The sequence below is a fragment of the Argopecten irradians genome, unplaced genomic scaffold (genome assembly GCF_041381155.1).
Source record: "Argopecten irradians isolate NY unplaced genomic scaffold, Ai_NY scaffold_0081, whole genome shotgun sequence".
Taxonomy (NCBI): Eukaryota; Metazoa; Mollusca; class Bivalvia; order Pectinida; family Pectinidae; genus Argopecten; species Argopecten irradians.
This window is the reverse complement of record NW_027187548.1, coordinates 59,675-75,908: the sequence shown is the minus strand read 5'-3', so window position 1 is coordinate 75,908 and position 16,234 is coordinate 59,675. Positions and strand designations below refer to the sequence as shown.

The 16,234-nt window shown below is 35.6% G+C and overlaps 1 protein-coding gene across 4 annotated transcripts in view; it reads right to left on the bottom strand.

Moving 5' to 3' along the window:
* Positions 1-12,724: 12,724 nt before the first annotated feature.
* Positions 12,725-16,234, bottom strand: part of LOC138311660 (uncharacterized) — a 27,373-nt gene continuing 23,863 nt past the window's right edge. Inside the window, exon 3 of one of the 4 annotated variants that reach the window (XM_069252926.1) lies at positions 12,725-14,325. In XM_069252926.1, coding sequence (XP_069109027.1) covers positions 12,731-14,125 — 1,395 coding nt within the window. In that variant the 5' untranslated portion in view covers positions 14,126-14,325 and the 3' untranslated portion in view covers positions 12,725-12,730. Of the gene's footprint in view, positions 14,333-16,234 lie in introns of all 4 variants that reach the window. The other 3 variants (XR_011206718.1, XR_011206717.1, XR_011206716.1) reach the window with 3 other exon arrangements.

Below are 16,234 nucleotides of genomic sequence, written 5' to 3'. Positions count from 1 at the left end.
AAGGTATTTGTCAATGTCAATGATGCTAGCTCGAGGAATTCCGAATATTTCTCCGTCTTAATACAAGTCTGAGTATTTATGTTATTGTATATTATCTAATTTTTTCATCAGGAAATTAATCTTATCATTAAGTAGAATTTGGTATTTTTTAGAATAACAATATAACAAAAGCAAAATGGGCTTTTAACATCTTACACATCTTACTACATCGCTACATCTTGTTTATCATTTTCCGCCACACTTTAAACATTTCAAACTACAAAATAGTTCCATGTTGTAAACATAAAATCTGAGTATCAAATAAATATAAAGCGAACATTTTCCTATTGGTGCTTCTTTTGGTAACAGAACTGTTTTACTTATAAAATTGATGAAAAGCTTCAAAAATCAAACTGTAAACTTCAATTTTGATTGATTTAGTTAAGTTTGATTCTGTAAACGTCCTATCTACAGTCAGTGTCAATCTAGGAAGTGCTAGCATAAACTGTTGAAGTATCTGGAGTAAAAACACCAAACAGCGGCTATGGTATCTATTATTTATGAAATAATGTTAATACAGTATATCGAAAAAATATTCAACATGATTCAAGTATATGTACATGGATTCATAAAGTGTAATATAATCTTAAATGATACACACATCCAAGGTAAATAATTTAACATTCCCTACCACATCCTCACACATAGCATCATTGAATCTAAATAAAAAGATAGACACAGAAAACATAATTTAAATTAATGTATAAACAATGTAGGTTGAATAGAAACATAATCCTTGAATTACTTCTCTCACATAAAATATAAGACTTACATACGTTATTAACAATTGTTATTTGTATCAACATTCCGTCCTCAATTCCACAATGTATATAACAATAATAGACAAAAGTACACATAAACAGTACATGTTTAGCAATGCTATCTGGATTCATTCGACAGCCTATTGTTGTTGTTTTACACTTCTGAATAGAATAATTATAAACAAATAACCAAAGGTGACAATGCAATACATCAAAATCAGTGTCTGATCTTGTGAACGATTTGGATAACTGCTTGATATAAAAACATCATTTTAAACAATTGAAAATATCACAACTGATGTCGAAAAACAAATGAACAAGGCAAATAGTTAATGATAGTGGACGGCAGCACCAGACACCAACGTAAATATACTTGACACCAGACACCAACGTAAACATACTTGACACCAGACACCAACGTCAACATACTGGACACTAGACACCAACGTAAACATACTTGACACCAGACACCAACGTAAACATACTTGACACCAGACACCAACGTAAACATACTTGACACCAGACACCAACGTAAACATACTTGACACCAGACACCAACGTAAACATACTTGACACCAGACACCAACGTAAACATACTTGATACCAGACACCAACGTAAACATACTTGACACCAGACACCAACGTAAACATACTTGATGCCAGACACCAAGGTAAACATACTGGACACCAGACACCAAATTAAACATACTTGACACCAAACACCAACGTCAACATACTGGACACTAGACACCAACGTCAATATAATTGACACCAGACACCAACGTAAACATACTTTACACCAGACACCAACGTAAACATACTTGACACCAGACACCAAGGTAAACATTCTGGACACCAGACACCAAATTAAACATACTGGACACTGACACCAATGTCAACATAATTGACACCAACGTAAACATACTCGACACCAGAAACTAACGTGAACGTACTTGAAACCAGACACCAACGTAAACATATTGGACACCAGACACCAAAGTTCACATACTTGACACCAGACACCAACGTAAACATACTTGACATCAGACACCAACGTAAACTTACTTGACACCAGACATCAATGTAAACATACTTGACACCAGACTCCATCGTAAACATACTTGACACCAGACACCAAAGTAAACATACTTGACACCAGACACCAACGTAAACATACTTGACACCAGACACCAACGTAAACATACTTGACACCAGACACCAACGTAAACATACTTGACACCAGACACCAACGTAAACATACTTGACACCAGACACCAACGTAAACATACTTGACACCAGACACCAACGTAAACATACTTGACACCAGACACCAACGCAAACATACTTGACACCAGACACCAACGTAAACATACTTCACACCAAAACACCAACGTAAACATACTTGACACCAGACACCAACGTAAACATACTTGACACCAGACACCAACGTAAACATACTTGACACCAGACACCAACGTAAACATACTTGACACCAGACACCAACGTAAACATACTTGACACCAGACACCAACGTAAACATACTTGACACCAGACATCAACGTAAACATACTTGACACCAGACACCAACGTAAACCAACGTAAACATACTTGACACCAGACATCAACGTAAACATACTTGACACCAGACACCAACGTAAACATACTTGACACCAGACACCAACGTAAACATACTTGACACCAGACACCAACGTAAACATAGTGGACACCAGACAACAACGTAAACATACTTGACAATATACACCAACGTCAACATACTGGACACTAGACAGCAACGTCAATATAATTGACACCAGACACCAACGTAAACATACTTTACACCAGACACCAACGTAAACATACTTGACACCAGACACCAACGTAAACATTCTGGACACCAGACACCAAATTAAACATACTGGACACTGACACCAATGTCAACATAATTGACACCAACGTAAACATACTCGACACCAGAAACTAACGTGAACGTACTTGAAACCAGACATCAACGTAAACATATTGGACACCAGACACCAAAGTAAACATACTTGACACCAGACACCAACGTAAACATACTTGACATCAGACACCAACGTAAACTTACTTGACACCAGACATTAATGTAAACATACTTGACACCAGACTCCAACGTAAACATACTTGACACCAGACACCAAAGTAAACATACTTGACACCAGACACCAACGTAAACATACTTGACACCAGACACCAACGTAAACATACTTGACACCAGACACCAACGTAAACATACTTGACACCAGACACCAACGTAAACATACTTGACACCAGACACCAACGTAAACATACTTGACACCAGACACCAACGTAAACATACTTGACACCAGACACCAACGCAAACATACTTGACACCAGACACCAACGTAAAACATACTTCATACCAAACACCAACGTAAACATACTTGACACCAGACACCAACGTAAACATACTTGACACCAGACACCAACGTAAACATACTTGACACCAGACACCAACGCAAACATACTTGACACCAGACACAAACGTAAACATACTTGACACCATACACCAACGTAAACATACTTGACACCAGACATCAACGTAAACATACTTGACACCAGACACCAACGTAAACCAACGTAAACATACTTGACACCAGACATCAACGTAAACATACTTTGACACCAGACACCAACGTAAACATACTTGACACCAGACACCAACGTAAACTTACTTGACACCAGACACCAACGTAAACATACTTGACACCAGACACCAACGCAAACATACTTGACACCAGACACCAAAGTAAACATACTTGCCACCAGACACCAACGTAAACATACTTGACATCAGACACCAACGTAACGTGATCATACCACTTTTGGTACAAAATTCGAGTTTTCCCGTCTAAAATCCTAGTTACTGTGTTTTGTTATTTATACTATTGTGATATGAAAATACAAGTATAAAATGACAATTTAAGCTCAAATTTGACTTCGATCGTCTAGATTATACTCGTATACGCCTACATCGAAATGGGCGAAAGGGCCGTAAATGTTAGCAGTGGGTGCCGTGAGAGCCATTCGACGGCTATTTTATGCTACATTATTATCCGTTTTCTTCAAAAGTAAACACATTAAATGAATCTCTATATCCCTAAAATTCTTCGGATATCATTTCCATAACGATACCTCTTTTATTAGCGCAGATATGCCAGTTTTCTGAGTATAACACCGCAATTCAAACATCCCGCTTCGCCATTTTTGTTTTTACTACCAATGCGCATGCCTCAACGTTGCTGACTAAAACGATCTACCAGACCAGGTGCTCGGTTGGGGGTTTAATGATCCGGATTTATAGCAAGGATATATATATCTATATACTATGTGTTGGTGTCAATTATTACTTTTTTGTTTATTAATCAATTAGATTGTAAGATTACCTACATGTACACCATATGAATGTACTTTTGTCTTAAATCAAATGAGATAATCAAACAACAGACCAGTGACATTTCCCCAAGACAATGACATACAAATGTACTCAGTACAGAATTACTACAGATACATGTAACTTACATGTAAGCAGCAACTCAGTAGATTTTTGAAAAGTGGTTCCTCAAAATTATAAAATGACATAATCCAGATTTGCAGGCAAATACTATTTCATAGATAATAGAGTTCATTACACAAAAACAGCAATAAACTGGATCAGTGTTGAGAATCACCATGGGGATTTAATTTCACATGCAGTCATGGAAAAATTATAACATTGAACTTACATGTACATCCTAGATCTTTCATTATATAGAAGACATTGCTCACAAATATTTCATTTATTCCCTCACTCCCATCATTTAAGAATCAATATTGATATACCAACCAAAATATGGTCAGTGCATAGCATCAAAACTAATATCAATGTGAGGCCATGTATACACATACATGTGTAGATAATTTCATATTCAAAGTGATCCTGAATTGAAACAATGTTGATACATTCATTTTCATCTGTAAGAAGAAATTGTAAGAATCTTTAAGATTGTGTGTTCAGTATTGTTATGTTTAAATGAACCTGTACTACCTCCTTAGGCCCTATTGCATCCATTTTGTATCCACCAATCACCTTAATATGCAATTATACAGTGTACCTGCATGTATTACCTAGTACCCACAAGTATAAATGTACATGTACCAGGTATATATTGACTGTACATATGTAACGTTTACGTGTTCTTTTTGGGATGAAATGTGGTGCGATTAACTACTTGACAACATGGATACAGTTCCGAACTTTATTAATCCACAGTGAATCCAAAGTACATACAGTTAACAACGAAGCATAAATCCTCATCGTACTTTCACACTTATCCTGGCCAGGCTCTTTCACACAATGTTCACACAAGTCTATTTATAAGTTCATCCTCACAAAGTAACGGCACTTCTACCTACTTTTAAAACTACAGGAAAACTCTGTTTATATAAACCGCGCACCTCTATTTATACGGCTTCAATAATAATTAATATTCATTAACTCCCAAATTGTTCTATTGACCAATCCTAACCTTTTACCTTGTGCACGTGCTCAACATGTGCCTAATATGGACCAAGGCGATGTCCGCAATGCGACACTGACCAAAACCATGTATACATCTCTACCTAGATGACCACTACGTGTAACCAACTGACTTTCAGTGTCTCCGTACACTAAAGCGTTTAAATGGAAAGGTGCTATCTACGAACCAAAGCGAGATGCGTAAACCTATACTAGACTACTATTACAGCCTTTACAGTACTCAAAGGCCTCCGTACTTGAGTAGAACAGATTGACTTGACTATAACTATGTTCCCTATTTACACTAAATAAAACATCTACCTTTCCTAAACATCTTAACTATCTAATAAAACAAACTATATTCTCAAAATCACTACACAACCCCCCTCCTTTTGAAAGGTTTGTGACCTCACAAACATCTAAACACAAACCACCTAAAATAATCTGTCAACAATTGCAATTATCATCGTCATGACTATATAGCTAGCTAAGACACAAAACTTCTTGGAAAGTCGAAAAAAATTATAAGTAAAGCTATAACAATAACTAGAACGTAAACCTCGTATACTCCTTACATTCCCTTTCACACGTCAGACCGACTACTTGTACCTACCCCGACATACCGAGCGATAGAATGGACATGTACAGCTAATCATTCTGTATATATTCAATTAGTTAACATGATTTTCAAACTTGTAACAATAATAAAATCATGTTACCTACTTTACCTTGTCACAGATAAATAATTCCCAAATATTCACATGCTATAAATGTGATCCAAATTAACACAGTTTAATAATCCAAGTCACTGTTAACTGTGTGTCCTAGTATTTAAAATCCACCGAATATATATATTTTCATTCACTTTGGTGTATCAACGTACAGTTACGCATCACAGTTTCGGTTCACTAATTATAAACTTTCAGATCCACTTATTGTTAGTTTTCAAATTAGTAATCCATGGAATCGTCAAATTACTCGTAAACCACACTATTTAATATTTCACTCAAATGATAATCCGAAATCGAAAGTTTCCCGCAACATCACTGTTTTTGAATTAATTAAATCCAGTAAATTTAAAACTCCGTCGAATTAAAGAATTTAATAATTAAATTCACAGTTTATCACACTTAATAATAAATCCGATGTTTCCACATTTTCTTCATCCCCTCAGGGGCCTGCGTCCATAAAGGGCAATTAGTCGCTGATTGATTACATAATCCAATCTTCAATTCTTCATCCCCACGCGGGGCCTGCGTCCATTTAGGGCAAACAGTCGCTGATTGATTACATAATCCAATCTTCATCCCCACGCGGGGCCTGCGTCCATTTAGGGCAAACAGTCGCTGATTTCTTTTGAAGTTTGAAGTAATGTCCATCTTGCCACGTGCGTTGTCCTGACAACGAGGGGTGTCCAGCTACTGGTCAGTCGTTGAACCAGGCGATTCTAAACGCTTAGGTAAATTTTGATAGGGATGTAAGCTTCCTTCTGTGCTAACGGTGACCGGTTGGACTGTCCACTTAGATAACTGTACGACTTCAGATGGTCACTGTGTTTGCTGTTGGTTTTGACTCCTCACCGATATACGGTAACTAATTCCATCGGAATAGTGGGTCAAATTGACAAAGAATTATGTCAATAGAATTTGACTTTAATTATCTCCTGCATGTTGCGTTGATAAGTGTCCATATAAAACATATACCGTCGATTTAAAACTTAAAAATATATCAAAGTTATTAACGTCCGTGTTAAGAATATAATCCCTCTCTTATTGTTTGGATATCCGAGAATCTGAGCAGTTATGCGTCGTCATTTGGTTCGTTGAATGCAAATTACATCACTTCAAATCCATGACCGTTAACACCTTTTACTGACGATGTCATAAATTTTGCTACTTATGCGAAACCGAGCACAAGTACAATTTCAGATAATTGGTCGCGTACAAGTCCGATAACTAATTGTCAATCGGTAACACAAATGCACATGGAGACATCGCTTCAGCTGCCGCAATTTTTGAAGGATTACCAATGCCATCCCGGGAAAACAACTGTCCTGGGATCTAAACTTCCCTGCAGAAGAAGTAGCATTATTCACCTTGATATTCCATAATACTAAGGCGACCAAACAGTGGTCAACACATACCAAAACTGTTTAAAATTCTTCCCGTACACGATCCTTGTCCGCTAAAGTACTAATGTCTCATGAACACTAGATAATCCTCTAAAGTACTTTCTCCACACTGGAACACATCATGGTTGGCACTTTAAATCCCGAAAACCATATCCGTGTACAAAAGTCATCCTCTCTGGGCTATAACATTCCTCATTTGGGATATAACATGCGCGGACTTTTCCCGGCTCCATCGAACTTGATGAACAGCCATATTAACAAAATATAATGTAAGCGAGGTAAACAGCACAATTAACTCCAAGGGCTGCACAACCAAATTATCGTCCAAACGACAATCATATCATCCGTGATTTTTATCGAGCTAACGTCACGGGCACGAACGTTTTCTCTTAAAACTATAAATTTAATTAGATTAAGCACATCCTTCCATAACATAAGTAGTTCCAAACAAGCGTGTGCGAAACGGTACTAACACAGAGCGTTCTTCCGGTGTTACATTGTATACGACGATACGCCAAAAGATGTCTCCCGCGAGGAAGTACTCCTGGCCCCGGAGTCTACTTTCCAAGTTAACGGCTATTTTTGCTGTTTTAACTTCTTTCACATCTTCCTGTTTGCGAATTAACGCGGAAGATAAATTTTTACTGTCATTTTCACCAATGTCTGTTCCTAATCCACATTTTACGTGCGGACTATGACTTTGGTTATTCTCTGTTTTGGGCTTTCCCAAATCTCGGACTGGTGTACTGTATGATCCAGTTCCTGCTAATTGAACTTATAACTTAGTTTGGCTTCTCTATGATCTCTCGTGAAGTTTATATATTGTTCAGCTTCAAAATGTTTTAAGCGTACTCACTGTTTATTGGATTTACTTTCCTATACATGTCCTGTTAATCCTGGGTAAAATCCTGTATAATATTCGTCGAATTAAATTCCATATAGCGAATGTATTCACCATATGTTTCCCGATTAACTTCTCCATTGGACATATTTAACACGAGAAAAGGGAATCAGTAATCCACTCGTATCTCCATCAACACTAGGTATTTCTCCGTTAAATCCATAACTTAATTCCCATCACCATAATCCAAGTAAACGGATCTCTCCGTAATTTTCAAATACGCGAGAGAAAACTGCCATACAATTACGATTCCGCATGATAATTCCTTTACGAAAAACACAATGAAATGGTGTGTTGATAGAAAATCCGCACATTCAAGGAAAGTCTTATTTCCAAAGTAATATTCGATTTCCAAATGAATATTCACTAAATATATATCTCTTTTGTAAATTAGGAGCAGTTACGACAGTCCGTTTTAAATAATTCCTTTAGCACGGCGAATTTCAGCGTACAGAAGATTTCACAGTTCTGTAATCCACAGTGTGAGTTAAAGTTAATCACAACCACATATCAATTCATCCCACCTTCGCTGCCACCAATTGTAACGTTTACGTGTTCTTTTTGGGATGAAACGTGGTGCGATTAACTACTTGACAACATGGATACAGTTCCGAACTTTATTCATCCACAGTGAATCCAAAGTACATACAGTTAACAACGAAGTATAAATCAACATCGTACTTTCACACTAATCCTGGCCAGGCTCTTTCACACAATGTTCACACAAGTCTATTTACAAGTTCATCCTCACAAAGTAACGGCACTTCTACCTACTTCTAAAACTACAGGAAAACTCTCATAATATAAAGCGCGCACCTCTGTTTATACGGCTTCAATAATAATTAATATTCATTAACACTCATATTGTTCCATTGACCAATCCGAACCTTTTACCTTATGCACGTGCTCAACATGTGTCAAATATGGACCAAGGCGATGTCCGCAATGCGACACTGACCAAAACCATGTATACATCTCTACCTAGATGACCACTACGTGTAACCAACTGACTTTCAGTGTCTCCGTACACTAAAGCGTTTAAATGGAAAGGTGCTATCTACGAACCAAAGCGAGATGCGTAAACCTATACTAGACTACTATTACAGCCTTTACAGTACTCAAAGGCCTCCGTACTTGAGTAGAACAGATTGACTTGACTATAACTATGTTCCCTATTTACACTAAATAAAACATCTACCTTTCCTAAACATCTTAACTATCTAATAAAACAAACTATATTCTCAAAATCACTACACATATACTATTACCATGCATACTCTATCTTGTGATTCCCAGTATTATAACTTTAAATAAAGAACAAATTGATATATTTATGAGTGCTGTAATGTATTTAGTGAAAATTAACAAGCATAAGGGCAATTCCAGTTATAAACTAGATCTTTTTTCTTAAAAATTATACTTAATTTTACAATAAAATCATTTTCTGAGACATTCACTTCTTCATATATGTTTGTATATGACAATATGTTCCAAAATTATTGTGCTAAATGCTGAATGCTGCAATTTTCAAATGAACAAAAGAAATTTTGTAACAGATGATGAAATCAGGAAATAAAAAAAGAGATATTATGGTTTCCATGCATTTAATACTGTCTGGTTTTTACATATAAAAAAAGGTATGTGTAGCCTCAAGAAATTCTTCCTATATTCTGGGGTTTTCCATGCCTGCAACATAAACAAAATAGAAAATTAGACATGAAAAATTATACCAGGTACAGAGCTATTGATCTTAACAATATCCAATCATGGCTGGATTATAGGGTATCTTTGTTCTATAGGAAACATAATGCACTATGTACAGGTAAAAATATTATTGCATTGACATGACCATTATGAGGACTTTTCTTAATCTCTTATTTGTGGTCTTCCAGTAAAAATGGACAGGATATATCATTCCCAATTTTACCATTTTGCTGATAAACTCCCAGGTAAAAATGATTTACATGTAGCTAAATAATTACATGTAATAAGTTAACAGAAGGAATGATATCTAGTCATTGGTGATTTATATACCCAGTAATTGAATGAAATGGTATTTGTTTTACCATAAAAATATCTTTAAAAATATACAAATATATATATGCTATAAAATAATTATACATGAATCACATGTATTTGAATCCTCTTAATAAATTGATATGGGAAAATTTAAATATGTAATGTTTTGTAATGCAAACCTTTTAAAATCAATAATGGAAGATTATAACAAAATTGACAGAGTTGTAAAAAAAAAATTAAAACCGAAGAGTATATAAATACATTTTGTAACGTAATTTATAAAATTATCTTTAAATATCATACATACATACATAATACATTAAAACATTTTTAATTACCCAATATACCTACATGTATCTATCTATGATTTTGTTTAATTTTTCATATAAATAACATTTATAAACAAGACCTCAACCTTAAAATACAGTTGCATAACAAGATTTTCAGCAAGTATACTACTATTATGCATTAGCTGTGTATTGAGGGCTAAATGAAGTCTTATCAAATGAAATACATGCACATTATAAGGTTATATACATTTTACATACAAACAGTTCTAAACAAGTTCTTTTTCACAATATGTAATGTACACTACATGGTACAATTAATATAATAAAATGATCTTATAAAACAAGATACCATATCTTATAATTATGATCTATTTTGCGTTATTTCTAATGCTTCATTTGGAGAATGGATACTGGATAGCAAGTTATAATATGGACTGTTTAGGCATATTATATCAAATTTTATATGCAAATGAGCAGGTGCTTGTTTCGTTTTGATAACATATTTCAAAAAGTTTGGAAAATTGGTATTTACCGGGAATATAGATTGCAGAATATTCTAAAAGAGGTATGTTCTATTTTAAATCAGTTTATATGAAGAAGTGTAGTGGATATTCCTCGTATTTCAATTGTAACACCAAACCGTCTTTCAATTTCACTGAAAAATACGGGAAATGACTTGCCAGATTAGGTAGTGTTTTGAATGGCGGTACTTTTTAAATAATCGTCGGTAAATATCAAAGACAGTCACACAGAATGATGAATGAATACCACACCTTTCGATCAAAGTGCATAAATTAAAATTTCAGCCCACTAATCGAGAATCTCAAAGCAAAATGTTCCGTGTACCAAAAGGGGTCCGCTCGCTGAATCAAAACCGGAAGTGACGTAGTGAGGAATAAAACCGGTCTATTTTTAGCTTGCAGTTACGACGATATTTTTTTTTATTGTGGACGTACACCCCAAAGGCAGTCCTTGTCAGAAACCGACAAACATTGAATCACAAGGAATGCATATTGAAAATATCGCAAAAAATATGTCATATTTGTACCAAATGGGGTACAGTGACGTTAAACATACTTGACACCAGACACCAACGTAAACATACTTGACACCAGACACCAACGCAAACATACTTGACACCAGACACAAAACGTAAACATACTTGACACCAGACACCAACGTAAACATACTTGACACCAGACACCAACGTAAACATACTTGACACCAGACACCAACGTAAACATACTTGACACCAGACACCAACGTAAACCAACGTAAACATACTTGACACCAGACACCAACGTAAACATACTTGACACCAGACACCAACGTAAACATACTTGATACCAGACACCAACGTAAACATACTTGACACCAGACACCAACGTAAACATACTTGACACCAGACACCAACGTAAACATACTTGACACCAGACACCAACGTAAACATACTTGACACCAGACACCAACGTAAACATACTTGACACCAGACACCAACGTAAATATACTTGACACCAGACACCAACGTAAACATACTTGATACCAGACACCAACGTAAAGGTAGTTTATAATGACGACTGTAAACGATGTATTCTCTCTTTGGCATTGTTCGCATATTTTTCTATATCATCTTTAGCTATAGACTGGTTGTATTCTCTGAGTGCCCTCTGTGTGTTTCCAATTAATTCATAACAGAACCCCAACATATTGTGGACTATCCAGTTACCAAGGAAAACCGAACTCTCTAAAGCCTTTTTGCTTTCATAATATTTAACAACTTGGAGGTCACACACTGCTTCATCACGTCTTCTGGTGTCACCAAGTTTGTGGAAGCACAGAAAAGACAGGAACACGGAGTATGATAGCGAGGGGAAAAGCACAGAATTTGTACGTTGGAATCTAATTATCTGGTATATTTCTGATGGATAGAAAAAATCGTCTGATAGTATTATTGGTGACGTATACGTTTGTTTAAATTTTTGGAACAGAGTGTAACCGCGGCCACAAATCACAGTATGATACGTCTTCATTTCCTTATAGGTCAAAGGAATATATATTTTTAAATGATGTGGTCATGTCCCGACATATGTTCAATGTTTTTGTGTAGTTCCCAGTTTGATAGTAATACGTTGCCAATGTTAGCAGTCCTGGACTTGTACACACCGAAGCACCAGGTGATAGAAATATCTTGCATTTCCTTAGATATTTGTATTTCTCTTTGTTCCCTCTGTATTTCGTATGTTCACGGAATTTGCCCATCGCTACAAATGAAAGTGAGTGTATTGTAGTGACGTATGATAAGAATTCATCATTCTCCGTCTTGGACTTACATAGGAATGTTAACGATACTGGGAGCGACGCCAATGTATAACTGTATTGCTCTGCTGAACGGAATAATTCTAGGTCACGTTCGCATTCTGGTATAGATGGAAAACACAAACATGGACACAATGGTCCATTTGTTCCAATCCAAATATTGTCAACAACGTCTCCTATAGTTGGTTGTATAAAGGTCCCAACTGAAAGACATCCCCATTTCATATCATGTAAACTTAGGAGGAAATGGAGGAGTTTCTGTTTATTTTCTCCGTGAACTTTGCCAAGGAACATGTTGTTAGTTGGGATAAAGTAATTCGGGCAATGTCCAGCCTTTACCCAGGTTATCAAAATGTTTAAACACAACATGAAGCAAATAAATGTGTGTTTCTCTTGCCATAATGAACATGGCGTTTTCTCAACTGCATGGAATACAATAGTTTTTATTATATATGATGATAGAATATCGGTATCGCCGAGAATCTGTTTTAAGGTGTCAGATATCTGTTTGAGGAAGTACTTCAGGAGACCATACACTAAAAACTGTACACGACTGAGAGAGTAAACGAGCTTCCTTTCAGCAGTTGCAAACGATATTCTCCATTGTAGGAATGTATCGGGGGACGTTTTATCTCCTACAGGGACTAGATGACAGCCATCATGTACTATCTCGTCCCTCAAAGTTTTATCTGGCCATCCATGGAGGCGTGGTCTAATTACCCACTCATTTGCTTCTTTGGGCCAATTAATACATTTGAAAGATCCAACAGTGTATATTTTAACGCCATAAGTCTGAAAAGCGGCAGCTGGCCCGTGGATTTCAGCGTCGATCTGTAGGTAATGACCCATCAAATCTATAAATTTCTTTTGAAAAACTTCACTTGACAGGAAATATTGATCTCCCACAGGTACTATAGCGCTGTAAAAATCAGTACTTATCTGTCGTCCCAGATAAACAACTTCTAATCTTACATAACCAGGTCTACTATTAGCCGGTCTCATCCACAAAACTGATTTACCACCTTTGTTTTGTGGTACACTGTTCATTTGATTATGACACAATACTACTACATTTCTTTCAATACACATTATGTCACCGTCTGAACCTTTCATTTTGAATCCTTCACTTATGCTGCCTGTTATATATATATCACATTTGTTATCTGTATTAGCGTTTGTTATTTGTTCCTCTATATCTGTCTCTTTCCTCCTGATATCCACTGTTTCCTCACTACCTATCCACCGGTCTAGATGCTGGTAAAGTATCCAGGATCTCTGGTACTCCTCACTCTAGTCACTCATCTTTGTTATATCTGGACCCTGAAAATAAAAATAAATATATTACGTATACAATATCAATATAATGTGTGTCAATAGTGTTTAGATATCACGGGATATTCCAATGAATAAATACAAAATATAACGTTGTAGCTGAATGAATAAATATGTATATACAAAACCATACAGGTCATTGTCTATGGGTCTAAAGCATTAGTAATAAGGAAATATCATACACTTATAGCATTTTGATGAGGTCGATGCATGTTTTTATTGACCAACGAAAAATTATCGACCGAGGACGTAGTCCGAGGTTGATAATTTGTCTTAGGTCAGTAAAAAACATGCATCGACCGAATTCAAAATGCTACAATTGTTTTATTATTTAAATTGGTTTTTCTTTACAAGCAATAAATAAGAAGACATCCAACAATTTAGTGTAAAAAATCTGCATTTGTATTTCAGGATATATATCCAGAAATTGAATGAGTAAATATCAAAATGATCATACCAATGATACGAGGATTAAGATACAGTTTTGCTATTAATCCTGATTTCAAGATACATGTACAATAGAAAATGGCGAATGCATCATCATACTGCAGTTTTCATAGTTCTTAATGTCCGATAAACGACGTGTGTAGCTTATATTACTGATTAAATAAAAGCACCACCTATACGTGTATCATAATTGATAATTACATCTTTGTATGTTCATTTCTCATCAAGAGTACCGGCAGAGAGGCAAACCCATCTGTCTTTCATTCGCTGTGTTTGAAGAAAATGTGTTACCAACAAAATCGGCATATTAGAGAGGCTTAAATTATCAACGTTATACTGCATGTCGCATTCAAACGCTTAAATGATTTCGACGCTTTGATGCACTGAATCGGGAAATCCCTATAGACAGATCGGTCAATAAACTTTTTTCAATCAACTTTTATCAGTCGATCATTGTTTTATAGGTAGTCACGTGGGGTACCGACGTCCAATGAGATTGGCGGAAAAACCAAGAAAAATAATAAACCTAAAATATATCTATTCACGCTGAAATAGCTTTCACAGAATACGCGCATTGGTCATTTTTTCCAATATCAGGTTGTCTTGAAAATTAACGTACGTCAATATACAAAAATCTCAATGGCATTGACATGTAATATAATATAACTGCCACACCCAATATGATGGACTTTGTGTCGTTTAGATTTATGTTTCGTTCTCTTATTTGAACACAGGTTGAATGTTTGGTCTTTAACTCAAAATTTAGATGTATTATTTGGTTGCTTAGTTTGTTTTGTTCCTTCCTTAAAATAAAATAATCCGTTTGACATCTAAAAAATACCTCATCAAATATCATGTTTGTTCTTTCTAAAAAATGAAACGAAATGTAAATGGAATCAATTTCAATGTTTGTATAACTTTTACTGAGATGGCGATAACAATGAACTATTGATTTTACGTTTCGTTGTATCTTATTTTTCAACTCGTTTGTACATGTTTTGGCATTCTTGATTTCCAACGGTTACGATCACTTACAATTTCTTCAATCCCTGGCAGTTCAGTAAAAGAATATTGACCAATAACAAGCCTGCAAAGACTTCCTTTGCATATTTACTGGAAGCGATGCTCAACTTCACGAGGATTCACACAGTTTGCAAATAAAATTTCATTCATACCCGGATGAAGTTAAAAAATAGTGACATCAATGCTTAAATAAAAAAAACTTTTTTATTTATTCAACCATCTCAATACCCTACCTAAACTTGTGTATTGGCTGATGACATTGGTCTGTTTAATTCTGATTTTGTAAATATGTGACTTTTTGTTTTGTTATGATATATATATAGTACCATAAATTACTTGTAATTAAATGTAAAACAATAACAAAATTAAGGCATTTATTTAGTTTCCTTCAGTCTTTAGTTATATCATTTTAACGTAATA